Raw genomic sequence first — 18,669 nt, forward strand, 5'->3', positions numbered from 1 at the left:
TGAAAATTATTGACTGAACACTGAGCTTAGCACTTTTGGTTCAAAAAGATCAGTTGAAAAAGAAACCACAAATTAAGATATCAATGCTTGAAACAGTGGGGACAAGCTGAAACTGAAATTCATAGGGATGGAGGCAGCTGCATCTGTTGGACTCTGCAGATGAGAGAGATGAAGAATCTAAGAGGAATTAAATCAGGTCTTTGGCCTGAAGAGAAGAGCCTTTCCTGGATCTCAGGGGAAAGATTACCTGCGGGGCATTCAGATAAAAATTACCTCTCTGAAAGTCCCCTTTAATGAAAAAATGTTTTTTTTCCCCTTCTATTAGCTAGCTACATGCTATTCAAAATTACCTTTGAAGGTACAAGTTTAAAGAAGTTGTTAAAGAGACACAAGCTAGGTACAACTTGATTAAGCCTCTCCCTACAGAAAAGGAAGGATTCAAAATAAGAGACAATGTACTGAAAGATTTTTGCCTAAATTGCTTTTCATCAGAATAACCTGCAAGGCAGATATAATATTATGTAAAATTCTTTTGAAATACTAGAGAGGATGGCAGCATATCAATAAAAGCCATTCTTTAACAGCAACTAATTGCCTGAGGCCAAACTCTGGCATTTGCAAGTCCAAAAACCCCAGCAGTTTAACTCTTTCATAGCATACTGGCTCAACTGAATGCTCAAGAGCATCTGACTGACTCATTCCTGAATTCTCACAATTCCCAGGGTACAAGGCAGTATGTCAAGACTTCTTTTCCCCTTAACTTGATCTTCTGGAAGAAAAGAGCCTTGGCCACCTCAGAATAGGTAGGTACATAAAGGGGTACAGAGGAGATAAATTCAGAAGTTTTCAAGAGGGTAGGGTAAAAGAACCCAAACAAACAAACAAAAAATCCTTGACAATTCTGATATCTATCAGCCTTAAAACAGTAGGTATGAAAGTAAAAAATTCTACCTTTTATGAAGAAAAGTTCAGACCCCACTACCCATTGTGCAGAAGCATCTGGGGAGGGAAGGAGCTGGAGGGGACACCTGAAAGGACCTTGATGTTTGCCAAGGTAATTATCCAGCAACTGGATAATTCTATAAAACTTTTCAAATATGGATCAAACCCACCTAAAAGTGTAGCTGAAGCTCTGTAGATAGCACACCCAGGTGCTGTGGATTATCCACGCCATACAAAGCGGAATGGCTCTGGTCCAACATCACATGGATGAAGCATTCTGGCTTCAGGGGCCAGCTCTTCACCAGCAACAGCTGTAGCTCCTTTTGTACAGCTTTGAGCTTAAATTCACAGTCCTTGCCAGAGTCTGCTTGGCCCTGCAAAAATTCACCTCTGGAGTCTCAACAATCTCTTTGCACAAGTGCCAGAGCACACAGGACAAGCACTCCCAGGATCAGCTTGGGCTTATTAGTCTCACATGGGAGCCCTCTGGTTGTGCTGGACCCAAGCAAACTGGGTGGTCTCTCAGCTCTCTATGATATCCCTAGAGATCTGCAGAAATTATTTATTCAGCCTCAAAGATGGCAGAAACAATTGATCAGACTACACCATGACCCCAGTCAGCTGAAAGAACACAAGACATCCCTCAGGAAAAGAGTCACAAAGACAGAACTCAGCAATTTGGTGAGGGCCCTACTAAAGGTGGATTTGAGGCTCTGCAAGCCCATGCAATGAGCTGGAGGAACATCACAGCTAAGCCCAGGCTAGCCCAACCCCACAGGTGTGCAACCCAGTGCCCTCCCTCTGCCTACACCATGCTAGTTCTCACTCTGTCCAGCACACTTAGCTGTCATGAGGATACACACAAGCACACTCTCCTTATTTCAGGATACCATCTAGAATACTACTTTTAATACTTGAGAGCTTCTCAGCTTCCAGGTGAAAATAAAGCATGGCCAGGTCGCTTACTTTCTGTGCGTGTGACAGCACAGCTGTTAACTTCAGCACAGGTCTGCCCATCTGCTGTCTCAAAGTGCAACAGGTGAGCATGAAAACAGTAATCATGCCCTCCCTTCCCCCAGCCTTCATTTTGCAAAAACAGATGTCCAGTTGTTTAACTCCTTTTGCATTATAAGGCTTAAAGCTGTCTCTACACCACCACAAATTCTACATTTTATGATTGTGTGTGCCTAAAACTGCGTGCAGTGTTATGAAGGGAAACCTACCAATGTTCTAATGCATCAGCACTTTCTATAAGGCTGCATATCTCCATTAGAATTACTTCTGATAGATCCTGGGGTTTCGTTTGTGTTAACATAAGAAATGAGTGGTTCAACGTAGCATGTTAGAGCCCTTTTCCTCACCATTTAACAGGCTGACAACCTGTTTATAGCTAGTACGTTACTAACATAACTATTGCATGCATCATCTTGCACTTTGACTAGTTTAATATTGCCTTAAACTACTCCAAGCCTTGGGAACATCTAGGTCTTAAAATCTCAGTTATCACTGTGTCTGTTTGGTCTCTCAGCTTCATTTAATCAGTAAAATTTCACCAGTGCTGCTGTCTTCCTGTGTTAAGTTCATTTGTGTAAACACTAAGCCAAATAGGTCACAGCAGGTTAGAGGGAGATGTTAGCAACCAGGGTTGCTAACCAGGGTTGCAAAGAACCTATTGTGGATTCTTTGAAAGTTTATCATCTGATAGAAAAGAGAGGAATAAATATGTTGGTGAAAGTTGCTGCTTTTGACAGGGAACCCTAGAAGTCTTCCTAATCAAATCTTCATCAATAGACACACAAGGAAATTATTGGCAAAGCATGCAATGTCAAGAATCCATAACTAGAAGTAGGAGCAAATGAAGAATTGAAAAACAAAAGGTTGGAAGTGGCTAAAACTTTTCTGCAAAGCCTCCTTTTACTAAAAGGAGATTCCTATTAACACAAATAAGCTTTTAATCAGGCCTTATACAAAAAAAAAAACAACACCAACAAACCACCAAACAAAAAAACCCCAAAAAACAAAGCCAATCAAACAACAACAACAACAACAAAACGCAGAAAAAGCATAAATATAACAATAAAATTTAACTCCAAACAATGCCTACTAATTCACTCTTGAAAGAATGGCTTAAACCCAGCAATTCAAGGAAAGTGAGCTGGAAGGTAAGACCAATGAAAAACACTGCAGGTAGTAATAGAGAGCAAAGATACAGCAATACAAACCACCCAAAAAGCTGAATTTAGAGCTTTCATGGTCAGCACAGAAAGATTCATGCAATGACACCTCAATAATCTATTAATTTCTGTGAATGATATTCTTAGGGGAATATCAAAGGTTTTTGGAAGAAAAATAATAGCAACTGAAAGGAGGAAATAAGAGAGATCAAAGAAGTCCTAAGAAATACATACAGAGGAGAGCAATTCAGGATACACGAAAGCAACTCTTGAGATCCTTCAGAAATTTGAAGACAGTAACCCAACAAAACCAAAATTCTCCTGGTTTCAAAAAAAACCATGCATCACAACGAAATCGTTGGAGAATACACAGCTGTTTTCTACAAATATGTGAAAAGCCATCATTCTCAATTACTCTTTTCTTTAACAAAACTGGACAAAATATTAGAATAACATACTTTGTATCACACTAGTCCCAAACTTCGTCATTATTTAAGCAGACAAGAGGTAGCCCGGCAAGTCTGTGATGTAATTAACTGCTCTTCAGCTATCAAGTATATACAGAATGGGAAGTCTAATGACTATACACTAGATTTTTATATATGTGTATGCGTGTATTATAGCTCAAAGTGCAGATAATGGTGAATGAGTAAAATCTGTCTACAGTAATTCTTTAAGTAGTAATTCTTAAGTTTAATTCTTAAGTAATCGTTGTAACAATATTATCTTGGACATTATTAGTGACTATTTTCAACAGTTTGAAAAAGCAATGGGGACTGATACATCAAAACCCTCAGCTCAGGTAGCTCTATTTGTGTTTAGCATCTGAATCTTATCCTCGAAGTAAATTACAAGCAATTGTAAAAACTCTAAAAGATTCCAACTAGCTTGGCCAAGCAGAACTCTAATAATGCAAAATAAACTACCAGAACCAGAGTACATTTATTAATCTGTCTTCACCTTCTAGTTGCTTGACCAGTGCTTTTTAATTTCTTTCCCACAAGCTGTCTGCTTTCAGGCCCCTGTCCAAGAGCTCTGTAGGACCACTAACCTGCGGGACAAAGGCTTAGAACTCTGTTTCTAATTTAAACCACTGCTGTAAAAACAGAACAACCAAATTTTGAACAACCAAATTCAGCCACCATGTCCAGACTATTCCATTTTAAGTTACAGTGGAATTCCAATGTAGCTGCAGGTCTGCCATCTCTCAGCCTGAGCTCTCTCAGTGCTTGCTGAACCTGAGGAGCAGGCATGCACTGTCACTAATGAGAGCTGCTGCAACTCCAACTGATCATTTGAAATAAACAGAGGACACAGGAGACTTGCCTTGGTCTGGAATGATTTTACAGCTTCGCCTTGTGTTTTCTTAAGAGATCTTTGGTTATTAATTTTAAAAAATTTTATAAGTAAATCATAAATCAAACCCTTGGTTTTGCATGTGCCAGCTGACCTTAAGAATCTAAGTATTAAAAATAGGTACCATTTGCACTGAAATAATTCAAGTTTAATGTTAGTGGCAGAAAAAAAGGTAATGGGCACAAACCTTAACAAAGGAAGTTCCATCTACACATGAGGAGGTACTTCATTATTTTGAGGGTAACAGAGCAGAACAGGCTACCCAGAGAGATAGTGGGGTCTCTGTCTGTGGAGACATTCCAAACCTGCCTGGATGCCATCCTCTGCAACCTACTGTAGCTGAACCTGCTTTGGCAGGGGAGTTGGAATAGATGATCTCCAGAGGTCCCTTGCAATCTCCAGCATCCTGTGATTCTGTGATTAAGCTCTACCTTTTTATTAAAAATTAGGACTCAGTAGAGGACACAAACAAGCTCAATAAGACTGTACCTAAAAGCTTCCTGCTTAAATTACAAAATCCTGACTTCACCAAGTATCAGTTATAAAATCTTCCAAACACTAATTTGTTTTTCTGACAGTAGCTATGTTTTTTTACAATAACTGCCTGAATGAGAGCAAGCAACTCAATAATAGTGACAAAGACTGGGTCTCCATTTATCTTTAGGTGCATGACCACCTTCAGTAAGCATCTGACAGAAAATACGTGTTTGATGAAAAAGCTGATCCAAAGTAGTTACTGATTTCACACTCTCAGCATACAGAATACACTGGCAGCACTGTAAAATTTTCCATTGTGTCCTTCACAAATGACCAGTTCTGTGAAACTAGAACTATAGCACTGTTAAACTAGCAAAAGAAAAAGTACTGGAAACTAATAAAGTACAATCTAAAAAGAAACAAACTTAGGAATGCAGTGAATGTATTTCATTAATTCTTTCACATATGGTTTTTATTGTGATCCAAAAACCTAAGTGTCTTATTACTGTATAATAAGTGAAGAAGTGATTCATATACGGAGCTGCTATCAGTGAAAACCAAAGTCAAACATGGAACCTCAGTGAAAAACGTTACCTTTTATCTTAAAATAGCCTGTCTCTAATTCCTAGGTATAAAAATATGAATGTTTTATGATTAATATTTAAAAAAATGTCTCTGGCTGAAGCAAAAAGCAAGATAGCTTTTATAGGCAATTATAAACACCTGCTGGCAAAGAATTTTAAATAACAACTTTAGCTAGTGTCCTTTTAAGGCTGTGGAGAGCACCTGCTCATTTCATCCACAGCTTTATTGGATTTTCACAGAACTTTAATACCTTAAGGAGACAGATTTTACTGTAAAAAGGTTTCCTTGGTTTACAAGGATAAACAAACGAATGTTCAAAAATAAGCTGAAAAACCTAAATCCAAAAATCCTTTCAGTAAATGTGTGGAAGTGTGTATAAGGCTTCCCTCATTGGATTTGCATCACCAAAGTGTTCCCATCTGTATTCCCTTGGCTTTAATGCACTCAGACTAAAGCTCAGAACTAACCTTCATGTGGATGCAACTCAACCCAAGTGGAAGAAAAAAAACCACTGAGGGAACAAAACTGCATTCAGAGACAGAATTTATGTTAACACTGGTAACAGGCATGGCCTTGGCATGGAGCTGAACAGAGGCAACTCAAGCAAGGAAGCTGCAGGCTGTGGCTCTCCCCACTGCTGCTGTGCTGGAAGGAGAGAATTGCCCAGGTCTTGCTAACATTTACCTGCCTGCTCTCAAAAGCCAATTTGGACATCAAAGGTAATGCATTTCACTACTGAAGCTCATTTAAGTGCCTCTTTCAATCTTTCACTTCTGTAGCTACTACATACTACCAACAGAAATCACAACAAATGTGCAGATGGTCGCAACAGAGATAATACCACAGTAACTTCTTAGAAAATACAATTCCAGGAACTAAACACAAAAAATGTATTTCTCATTTGGTGGTACTGTACTATAGTGACATGATTCAAAGCAGTTTCTTGAACAGCTGAATCAAAAAAGGAAACAAAGTGATTCCAGGATGTTCTAAGCTACACAGAACTGTCACCTTCCATCCTATTATTCCATGCAAACACCTTCTGCTATGATAATTTGCATTTTCATTGTGTTTCCAAATTTATTTGTGTGTGTGTATATACACGCACAGAAGTATTTTTATATAATTTGCTTTGAATCCTGACAGTTTGTGATCTAAGAGTTTTCTTCACACAATTTCTAGGAAGCACATTGGCACAATCATAGATGTGGGAGGTGTGTGCCAGGGGTATCTGCAGTACTTTACATCCAGCCAAGTAAAATGAGCAGCTCAGGGGAGATGCTGCTGTAACTTAATGGACATGGTGCTAGAGTCTGCTCACCTGGTGCTAGAGTCTGTGGCAAGCCACAAAGGAAATTCAAAGCAGCTGTAACTTTGCAGACCTTTGGAAGGGAAGGTCCTGCACAAACAGCATTAGCAAAGGCAACCCTTCATCCCAGCCTGCCCAGGACAACTCCAGCTGCATGGGATTAGCCTCCAGGAACCACTTAACTGTGCGTACAGCTCTTCAAGGTTTCTGACTAGATGGGTCAAGGTGGCAACTGGATATTGGTTTATTTGTGTGGCAACCATCCAGCAAAAATCAGGCTCAAGTTACCTGCCTAGAGCAGGACACTGCACTACCGAGAAATGGTTGAGTATTTTGTAAGCTTATACTGAAAAGGATAGGGGGATCCCTCAGCAAGAAGCTGTGACACAAAACTTAACACAGCCTTATGAACAAGCACACTCTAGAAGCTGTCATAAAATACACTCATGGGTCCATATAAAAAGAAATTAAAAAACTCTAGAGATATTTTTTGCATTTATATTTGTATTTCTCTTTCATTCCCATTGGGGTCAAAAAAGTATGTCATGACACACACGGAATGTACCCAGTTTCCCAGTCAGTGAAAGCTCACGTTATCTGCAGAGTAACACAACTGTACACACTGAGCACACTTAAGTTATAACTATCAGGATGAGAGAACTGAAGGATGGACCATTCTTTGCAGAACACATAGAATTGTTAAAGCACATTGCAAGGAAAGATGTAGTATTGAAGATAAGCTAGTTGTATGCAACTTAGTTTTTGAAAAAAGGTAGATAAGAGTGTTTTTGGGATTTAACAGTTTTATTTAACTCTTGTAAAGCTAAACTGCAGTTGGTCTGGACACCGCTGTTTAGTTTTCTTTTTACAAGAACCACTGCTGCACCCATGTACCATTGCACAGCTGATGTTAAGCAACCTTGCAAAAAGAAACATTTCTTTTTTGTAACCTCTTCCACCACTATGGTCTTCTTTTGGTAAGAATCAGTTTAGAATCACAGAATTATAGAATGGTTTGGGTTGGAAGGGACCTTAAAGACCATCCAGTTCCAACCCCTCTGCCATGGGCAGGGACACCTCCCATGAGGTCAGGTTGCTCAAAGCCCCATCCAACCTGGCCTTGAACGCTTCCTGGGCTGGGGCAGCCACAACTTCCCTGGGCAACCCGTTTCAGTGTCTCATCACTCATATGCATATTTTTATATGATTTCTCTATGAATTAGAAAAAGATGAAGCAATTAGAGTCAAGGGGGCTTTTTGCTTTAATTACAACACTTCATATATTAATTTCCAAAGTACTAATGAAATCTTGCTTACAGCACAGAATTGGGAGAATACACGTGTTAATTAGCAGCTTAAAGGCACTGTACAGAACCTCTGTACATAGCTATGTGTCGTGTACAGCATGCACTTGGGTTACATGATCTAGTGCTGAAACTGCATGTTTCAGTACAGTTTGCAGGAAATCAAAGCAGAACAGGTTTGTGACACAAGTGGATTTCTTTTGTTGTCATTCACCACATTCAGATAAATAATCTCCTTTTTCCACCTGAACAAGCGAGCAGGAGCAGGTAGCCACAGAATGCAAGATTCATTGGTGCAAAGACATATTATTTAGAAGAGATTCATTGTTAACTTTAGAAGACTAAATTAAAACCTTCAGTCTCTGTTCTTGTCTAATCAGTATGTACATGTTGTAATATTGGCAAGACAGAAAGCTGAGATAAACCAAATCTTTTAGTTGGCAGTTCTTAATAATCTAAGATCTTAGGCAACAATGCAAGACTTCCACAACCTTATTTGAACACACATTCCACTCAGAGGAAATTATGCATGTATTTGTTTTACACCACCCCTAATTAATCATCGTATAGATTGCAATGTGCATATTCGTATCAATTTCCATAATAAGGAAGCTGAAATATTTAAGTGTTCCAATTTTTTAAGAGATCATGCATTGATGCTTTTTGGTGGTGAAAAGCCAAATAAAAGACTCGTGAGAGCACTAAAAAGAAAGCAACCAAAGGGCATAGCTTAATTCTTACCTTGGCTGTTTTTTTCACGAGTTGACATTTTTGCTGGTTATGGGACAGAAATAAAATATCTTAAAACTATTTCTAAAGTCTCACTCATACCTGCTTGGATGAAGACTTGGCACATGGGTCAAAAATTTAGATTTTTGTTTTCATAACCTCTCTCTATGCACATACACATGGAGAAAACAATAGAAAAATGTTTTCTGTTTCCCAAAAGTAAAACAAATCCTCCCACCACCCACCAAAAATTTACGTACTTCCTAAGATCCAATTTGATGAGGTATTTCTCTATATTTTCAACGATCCTTATACAAGTCTGGAGTAACATTTAGCAAGATGAATTCTTGAATTAAGTATGAATGTTTTTTTAGCTCTATATCTGTGTTTCACACAAATATATCCCAATATATCCCAGTGTAGTTATTTACAAGAAATACTATTCAGTCAAAAGCCAATCTTTTCAACTTCATCCAATATTTAAAAATAAATGGTTTTATTTACCTTGGCTGATGATAACATCTTTGTGCCTGGGGAAAAATGCAAAATAGCATTGTTAATAATATGTGAAATGCTTATCAACACAAAACCATGTAGTTCTTACACGTTATTGCATTTGGCAATCTCAGCTTGTTCTGTAGGGTAGTATAGTATGCGAAATAATTAATCTTTCTCATTGTAGTGCATTTTTACTCATTATTTCACAAGATTCATTGTATCTTCTGAGTAACTTAAACACTCTGGCCCTATGGCAAGGGTTCCTAAGAATTACTGTGATAAGAACAAAATTCAAAAAGCTTTTAAAAATAAATGTTGGAGGGTATATTCATTGTGCATGGCAAAATCCATTTTGAGAGCTAACTTGTGATAATTACATGTTTTAAGCTACCAAACACCTTCGGGCCTGCATGCAAAGCATTTAACATTTGTCAAAATAAGCTGTCAGTACATAAGACCACAAATTTTTCTAAGAATTAATCCTGTTGGACACATGGATTAAATGCAATCAAGCTCCAGTATCATTTAAGATGGATCTTCGCCACATTTCTGAATGTAAAACACAAAGTCTTCCAGAGAGTGCATGCAGTTAAGACATCTCTCCTCATCAGAACCATGCATTAACTACTTGCAAAAAAAAGAAAAAAAAAAAAAAGTCCTTTTTTTTTTTTTGCAGGGGGAAGAAATATCCATTTCTGGCACCAGAGCTACTTCTTACCAGTTTAACATTCCTTGACAGAAGAATGAATTGCATAAAAAACCCTCTTGAATTCATCTGAAATTCAGCAGAAAGGTATGAGTGGCATCCAGTATTTTTAGCTGGATGGAGGTCAAATTTTTGTAACAGTGACAAAGGGTCAAGCATATGCATAAGGAAAGTCATCTCTGGCTGTTGGAAGAATCACTCTTCACCACACTGCCAGATGAAAAATTAAAACTGGATTCTCAGTCTTGCCTGAAAAACACTGAGTGATGGGCTGCCGTGGGAACTCTGATTTCTTATGGCTTTATGGGTCTGATTTACAGCTCAGCGCTGGCTTAGACTGAGCTTGCTAAACAAAGGTCGCCTCTTCTGCTGGTAGCACGAAGCATATGTAAAACATTTCTGTCTTGGGGCCCACGTGAGGGGCTGATTTCTCTTCCCTTACACAAGACTTGGGTAACTTCAGGCAGATTAGGCCAATGTTTCTTAATTGGGAATGATACGTGCAATATAAAAATGCCTTTGCACAACAGCAGCCAATTCTTTCAGAAAATGGGCACAGAGGATGAGAGTAAGAAATCTGTATTAATGTGTGCTTTTGAATGCAAACACTGCTTTTATTACAAATCTGACCTTAAGAACAAGGTATACAGCAATACAATACCATGTCTTCAGTCAGATGATGGTCTATGATTGATAATTCTTGAAAGTTCATTTTTTCCCCAGCTGCTTTAAGGTACAACAGCATCAGTTTGGGAATGGACAGCTTCCTCTAACAATAATTAATGCTAAGCTTTCCTTGTCTGGTCTTTTGTTAGATACTTTTTTTTTTTTTTCCCTACATTAGAGACTGTAGAAGGGCAACATTAAAAATATTTTAGAAAATAAGCCGAATCACAGAAAAATGATACAACACACCTCTACTTCGACCATGCCTAAACCAATATACATATATATATATATATATATATATCAGTAACAGTAAAAAGTTTTGTTTTAATTAGCAAATTTGAAGTAAATACTAATTTTTTAAAGATAGTTCAGTAGTGTAACAAAAAACCAAGAAAAGAAGCTTGGTAAGTAGAAGTCAAGACAGAGGGTTTTTCATTCCAAAATATTATGTATCACTACCCTGCTCTAATCTAAATTGCCAAAGGGCTTTTAAATTCCATCACTGAAAGCCAATTATAAAAGAAAAATAAATACTTGCAAAATATGTAACCCATAATCCCTCACACACAGCACTTCACTGTTCTGCAGAACTCTTCAAGGAAAGCATAAAGCTCTTAAGTAAATGTGCTGATATCCACACCCAAGATCAATTTAAGATGGTTTTGTTCTTCCCATTCCTAAGAAAGAAGGAATGCACTTGCACCACTCTTGACTCTAAGTATGTAATTGACATCTAGTCTTGTATGCAAGCTACAGACACAATCTTAAAAAGACTAGAAATAAAGCTGAAAGCTGTGAAGAGTTTTATTTGTCATTTTGGGAGGGGTTTTCAGCTACTTCTGCCTTGGAACAGTTAATGGCTATTTGAATTAAGATTAATGAGGAGATGTAAGAAATCTGCAGCTGACAAGAAGCAGGGAGAAGCTGCCAGCATGTGGAGGGGATCTCAGCAAGCAGGAGAGGGGGCAGTTAAAAAGTCAACACAACAATTTCAACAAATTCAGCAAACTTTCAAGAAAGTCAAAACCAGAAACTAAATGTGCACATATGAAGTGGGAAGCCCAACTGGCAGGCAAAAAGTCCTGATGACAAGAATTGGGTCACAATACGGGTCAACAAGGTGGAGGCACAGCAAGAAGCAAAATCTTATCCCTTTGCTGGCAGGGATAGAAGTCACTACTCCGGGCTGTTAATCCCTGGTGGGGATTCCCCTCCACTGGAAGCCACAAACAGAAAATCTGCTACTGAAGAAGAGCACGAGGGGAAAAATGTACTACAGCCCATCACCTACTGAAGGTGAGGCTGAAAAGAAGATCCTTGCCTATTGCCTAGAACCTGCAATCTGGAACCTGTTAAGTAGTTAATTTGAGACACCTACCTGAAATCATAGAAGTTTATTCTTACTATTACAATCTATTTAAGAAACATGCATATTATGTCAAACCCAGTAAATTAACTTCAAGAAAATATGCTACCATTTTTAATTGGAAAAAAACCCTAAATAATTCTAAGCTTCACAATAATGGCCTTAGGTAATAAATCTTAACTCATCATGCACAATTCCACTAACTGAAACAGGCAACATTAAAATGTGTTTTGTCTCAAATCCTGCGTTCACATTTCATATTAATTTTAATATTCTACAGGCACCTGGAGCACCACATTGCCAGGTTATGCAAGTTAATTACTTCTGATAAAGAAGAAAAAAAAAAAAAAAAAAAAAAAAAAAAGGTGCAAACGGTCTTAGTATGCGCATAAATAAATGCACCAAAATTATGCAGTTTTGTAATACTGTGACTCTGAAGTTCACTTGCTTTTATGCATCAAACTGATACATACTTGTCTGCATTCTTTGCCACTTTTGATACTAATTTAGATGTTGATGCTACCCTCAGTAGCTTGTTACGACTGTCATCTGGACTCTCCCAGGCACTGTGAGGTTTATCAGCAATCAAGGATTTCTTTATGCTAGAAGAAACAAAAAAATACTTTAGAATTACAAGATAAAAAGATAACAGGAACTGGAATTGGGATGCAACTGACAGATCAAGCAGCAGGAGACAAAAGCAGTCTTCCTTCAAGCTGAAGCATGAAATTGGAAAAAAAGGTTAGTCAAAAAGTTCTAACTGGATGAATGAAAACAATTGAGCAAGACTGTTGCCAAATGTCCATTCCTTTCCATTTCCAAATGATCTTACATAAAGATTTGAACAAAATAACTCTAGACTTCATTATATTGCTAACAAATGACATAAGTGGGGAAAAAAATGAGGCTGTGGTATACCAGCCTTAAAGATTTATTTGGGAAAAATAATCACTTAAAGAAGTAACAAACATTTTTTTTTTTTTTCTGACTGCCTGTTCATCAGCTTTAACACACTGATTTCTGAGGCAGAACAGTTCTATCATTTGGCTGCTATACTGATAGCACGTTCTAAAACACATTAAGGGCTTCAATCTTTTCTAAAGAAATGTCTGAAAATATTTTGCATGAATAAGGCAAGCTAGGTTTGGCCTGATACTATGGGAAGATTATATCCAGGAATTCTGATACAATTTTTCAGCAATTTTATTGTAGCTGGGAACTTGCTAATTTTGCAGTCCTTAATTCATTAGTTTCACACACATCTTTAATCATGGAAAACATGTTCAAAAATAACATCTCTCAAACTATTCTTCAACCAGCTGATTAAGAGCCTGCATTTGTCCTGCTAAGAGTACTTCATCCCGTCAGAAATGCTTTTTGCAGGAGTAAATCCTGAACTGCAGCCTTAGGAATAGTAAGCACCCTTCCACAGCACCTCAAGCTGAAAGATCCTGTGACAAACAAGTTAATCAAACCCAGTTAAACCATTAAGAGACCAAAAGAAACATTTTATATCTTTCCCCAACATTGCCAAAGATTAGTAAGCGAGACTTCAGACAAACATCTTTACAGTGAGATACCAGGCAGGAGAACAACAGGCCACAAGTTCAGCTTTGGAGAACGTAGGAGTTTGTGCAAGACATGGAGACAGAGCCTTTATGTAGTGTTATAACATGCATCAGTCAAGTGAAAGTTTAAATATTTATTAGAGCTGTGAATTTGAGCGATGCACGACAACATAATCTTGTGAACTGCATTAAATTTCAGAGGACTGAATTTCACTTATTTAAGAGCTTCTTTCAGTTTGCTGAACGCCAAAGAGTAAAAAAAATATTTCATACCTTGTGAAACAGTAAGGTGACAATGAACAAGAAAAAAAACCAAAAAAAAAAACCAAAAAAACCAACCCAACCTGCATAGTTTTGAAATTCAGAAATAATCACGCAAATCTTAAAACCTATTTCTTTGACTTTGAAAAGCCATTAAAAAAAAAAGAAAAAAAAAAAGTGAATTTCTTTTCTGTGCCTAATTCCCACTAACATGAGCAGGAACAGAGACAATCCTAAATAAACTTTTACATTCACTCAGTTCAAGCAGTTCTATGATTTGGGTACAAAACCAGAACTTGACTCATGTGGAGAACAGAAATAAAAGTGAAGCGAGCCATCCTGGAGCCTCGCAGGAATTAACAGTTGGGGGGGACAGGAGAGCAAAAAAATCCAGACTGCAGTCACTTTATACAATAATTTGGGAAGAAAAACTCCCAATGGATGAACTGCAGTGATACCAGCATCTAACAAATACTGTTATGTGATATAGCAACTGGCTATGCACAAAATAAACTCCACAATTCTTCTGTAACCTTAAAAAAAAATACTCAAAAACTGTGTTTTTTAGATATATGCTCTATAGCAATGCATATTGAATGCATCTTCTCTACTACTACAAAAAAAAAAAATCAAACATTTACTAACTTGATAACGAGATTAAAACTATTTCACAGGACTTGTTGTCAGTTATGAACTCAGTATCATTACAATAATTTTCTAGTTCTGTACTGTGGTACTGTGAAAACCTTTTAGCTGGAGCAGAACTCTTGCTTTCTTGAGTTTGCCTGTGTGTTTGGAGAGTCTGTGAGGAGGGCTGGGGAGAAGGTGATGCTTGAGTTTGTGGACTTTGATCATTAGAATAAGATTCCTCTTTTTTTTCTTTCTGTCCTGGAGGCTTTTCCTTCTTTTTTTCTGTACCGCTGTAAAATAAAGTATAACACAGAGAGGAATAAAAAAAAAAGAGAACAAGCAAATAAATTAAAAAGATGGGAAATTCCTCTGTGAAAAGATGGGGAAAGCATGTTACAACTTAGTATATGTAATCACTGAAAGAATACTTTGCCTTTTTACTAACTCTCTTCAAGTTAGCATTTTGCTAAAATAACATCTGTTCACAAGCTCCAAAAATAAAAAAGGTGAGAGGGGTGTTGAATTTTTTTTTTTTTTTTTTTTTTACTGTGTAGTTGTACTAAGCTTACTCTGAATTTAAAATTATTACAATTTTGATTTGAGTATGTCCTTCATTCTTATGTGCTTCTACAGCACTCAAAGCCGACACAAGTTGATGACCCATGGGTCTGCCATCCCTAAGGAAAAAACCTCATCCTCTGGTTCAGCTCATAGAGCACCTCACCATGCTGCCAGCCAAGGCTCTGCAAGGGAAAGACAGGACTGTGACTTGCACCATCTTCTATTATCTTAAGACTGCCATGAAGCTGTACCTCTCTCTGGGTATTTCTGGATGTACGTGGTTCCCCACTCATTTCTGTGCTGTCACCAAAAGAGTGAAATGTCATTTCTGGTCCCCTGGGCTCTCTCCAGATGTCCCAGAGCTCAAAGGAAATCACCCCTGAAAACTCATCAGTGTTTGGATCTGTAGCTGACTAACATCAGACTGTCTTTGCTATTTCTTCAATGCCTTCAGTAGATGACAGATAAGGATACATCTTTATTTTTACAGTGCTGTATTTGTTTAGTTAACACTTGAAATAGCTTAAAATACATGTCCGTAACAACCTTAAACTCATTAAGAACATAACCAAAGTTCTACTAAGTAAACAGAAAGATTGATTAAAAGGTTCTTCTATAAAATCATATGCTTTGCAATATATTCAATCACAGACAATAGCAGGACCTGAAAGAGAAAAGTATTCAGTAGTACATGGCCCATTTCTTTCTTAGGATAAAAACCCCTCATCTTCCAAGATAAATGTCTTAGTGAACAAAGTAAGGTGCAAACACTGGCTGAAAAAGGAAAAAGAAAGATTTTTTTTCAGTTAGGTTCAAAGTAACCTGCAAAGTAAAAAACAAAGTCTTTTTCCAAAAGGGAGAATTCATATTTCTATTCCCTCATACCAGTTCCCTCCTCTCCTCACCAAACACTTGCAGAATCTTAATTATTTCTGTTTCCATTTAGCTTTCCACAAAAAACACCAAAAAGGAGTAAGACAATATTTAAAATAAATTAATAAAAATGGGCTTGCAATTTTAATATAACATTCATAAGACTTTCACTTGCTATTTCATTAATGTAAAATATATCATCACCAACACAAAACCTTTAGCACTTATATGAGTTTGACTTTTCTAAATGCTTCTGAAGAAGAACTGATGAGCAGGTCAAAATATAAAAATTATTATAAACCCCAAATACATTTATAAGGATCACTCAGAATTTCTGTAAACCACATGAATTAGTTAAGAATGTCAATATAATGCGAAGTCACACTTTGTTTTCAGAAAAACAGATTAAAAAAAAACCAAACAACAAAGAGCTTTCACATTTCTTGTAGGCATATATGGGATCACAGAGAACAAAGCTTGAAGAACTGTGGGATTTTATTAATAATTTATATCCGTAAGTCCCTAATTAACTACAATAATAATTATTATGATTATTATTTAATCAGAACACATAACATGCATTGCTAGATGCAAAAGCACACTGTGCAGCCTTAATCTTTTCTCAGTCAATGGCAAGAAATGCAGTATGGCAAAACAAACTACTGGTATGTTGTAACTAAAGAGAACAAGAATCTCTTTCTACTCCAACAGGTACACTCATAGACCTCTACACTCATTCTCCTATAAATACAGTATTTCTCACAATTAAGTCCATCTACTGGGACAGCTCTCAGGAAATCATGTTTCATCTTTCAGGAAGACACACTTCCAATTTTATCTTCTTTGTGGAGATCCCAAAATACAGTGTAATATAGTGAAAAGGATGAGGGAATCAGGAGAGCACATGCAAACATGACACCAGCAATCCTCCAGTTCACCTCTGTGGTCTCCCAGCAGGCTCATATGAATGCCACCTGCTGATAGCAACATTTGATCTAATTCAGCAATTCAGCCTCATATTTTCTGTGTTCTTATCCATTTAGCTCATCTGATCCATTACCTAGAAACCACACGTTTAGTGTGGGAATCCCTCCAATGTCTACACCAAGCTCATCAGATGTGGACTATCCATATCACACCTTTGCCAATAGGTTCACTTCTTAACTTCTCTGTTGGACCATGGGAACCACCAGACCACTCCGGTTTCTCTTTGGGCTGTAGTACAACATACACCTTGGGTTCCAACACAGTGCTTTTCTCTACCACCAGGTTTCAAGTGGGCTTTTTTTTTTTTTTTTTTTTTTACTACATTTTAATTTGAAAGTAAATTATGCAGCTATGTGGCAGTCTTGGTACTGAATGTCCTAGCGCTGAGTTTCTGCTAAAATCTCCAGCTTAATTTTATTATGACTGGAGATTATAGAGCGGTTCTCCCACTAATACTTCTTCAGCTAGGTCTTGTGCAACAACTGAAACCAAATCAAAACCAGCACCTTTTCTTGTGGGTTTCTAAAGCTTAGTTGTTCTGGGAAGCAGTCATTAATTGCATCCAAATATTCTTTTCAAATCCCAACTTGATGAGGCATTTACTCAGAGCTCTTTTGTCAGTCCTAATTTTGCAGTTTCTCTAATTTCCCTTAGCACAATGTCTCATCCTTTGGACCACAATATGCTGGCAGCTACTTTGGAGGGTGATCATTCTGAAACATGAAGACTGTTTTTTCAAGAAGCTGCTTTCAGAAGAATGTTCAGTCCTCAGGAAAGCAATCAAACAGGTCTCTCTGACAGTCATCTGTACTACTAAGTACAAACTTGTTTCCAATATCAGTGATGTACAATGTAAGCAGTGTGGTTTTTATTCTGAAGTTTCAACACCTCAATCACAAGTCAGATCCAGACAATATACCTGTTGTTCATGGTACATTCCTGGGCTCTGGTTTTAGTGACAGCTGATTAATTTAGCACACCTTTGCTGAAATGAGACGTGCTGCTGCTGTGCAGCTACTGAGCTGTCATATCATGAGCTCTCTGTTGGTAGAGCAAGGATGAAACAGCTCAGGAAATGAAACTGGTGTTTCATAGAAGAAATTGTCAGAGATGGCAGTTCTACAGAGGTTAGAGCCCCAGAAATGTATAATATTAAAACTGAACCAAACACAGATACTAAACTTCAACAACATTTGAAATAACAGCTTGGACACACATAGTCCTCTTTGTTGTGACTAGATGTTTGGCTACCCATATGTAGAACATAAGCTATAGTAAGGTTATAGAATCAGATTGGTAATTAAAGCATTCTTCTAAATCAAAAGGTGACCATGTCCACCTGCTGCATCAGTTCCACCTCCAGCCTGAATAAAAGCCTGGACAAGTTGAGTGAAGCATCCCAAGACCAGCTGATACTCTCTTTTGGCCTCACGCCTTTTCACCATGACAAGAGTCTTTGAAATAGACACATTTATCCTAAATTTGTTAAGCAACTGGGACCACAACTGACATTCACTTATTCGTCTATCAGGAACACTACTTGGTACTGAACAGTTTTGATACTGTTAGAAAAAACACAACCACAAAGTCATTTTCTTTCACCTTTCTTGAGCTGGTAGGATTTCCTAAAACAAGCTTTGGAGAAGGGAGTTACAGATCTCCAACCTCCCCGGA

The 18,669-nt window shown here is 37.6% G+C and overlaps 1 protein-coding gene across 7 annotated transcripts in view; it reads right to left on the reverse strand.

Annotated features, from left to right (window-relative positions):
* The window catches only part of EML4 (EMAP like 4), a 158,062-nt gene that overhangs the window by 40,520 nt on the left and 98,873 nt on the right, over positions 1-18,669 (reverse strand). For 3 of the 7 annotated variants that reach the window (XM_071739509.1, XM_071739510.1, XM_071739515.1), the window contains exons 4-7: positions 14,691-14,864; positions 12,589-12,717; positions 9,381-9,406; positions 8,889-8,921 (exon numbers count right to left, since the gene is read on the reverse strand). In XM_071739509.1, coding sequence (XP_071595610.1) covers positions 8,889-8,921; positions 9,381-9,406; positions 12,589-12,717; positions 14,691-14,864 — 362 coding nt within the window. The remainder of the gene's footprint in view (positions 1-8,888; positions 8,922-9,380; positions 9,407-12,588; positions 12,718-14,690; positions 14,865-18,669) is intronic. The other 4 variants (XM_071739514.1, XM_071739513.1, XM_071739511.1 and 1 more) reach the window with 3 other exon arrangements.

Source organism: Heliangelus exortis, chromosome 3 (assembly GCF_036169615.1).
Source record: "Heliangelus exortis chromosome 3, bHelExo1.hap1, whole genome shotgun sequence".
NCBI lineage: Eukaryota > Metazoa > Chordata > Aves > Apodiformes > Trochilidae > Heliangelus > Heliangelus exortis.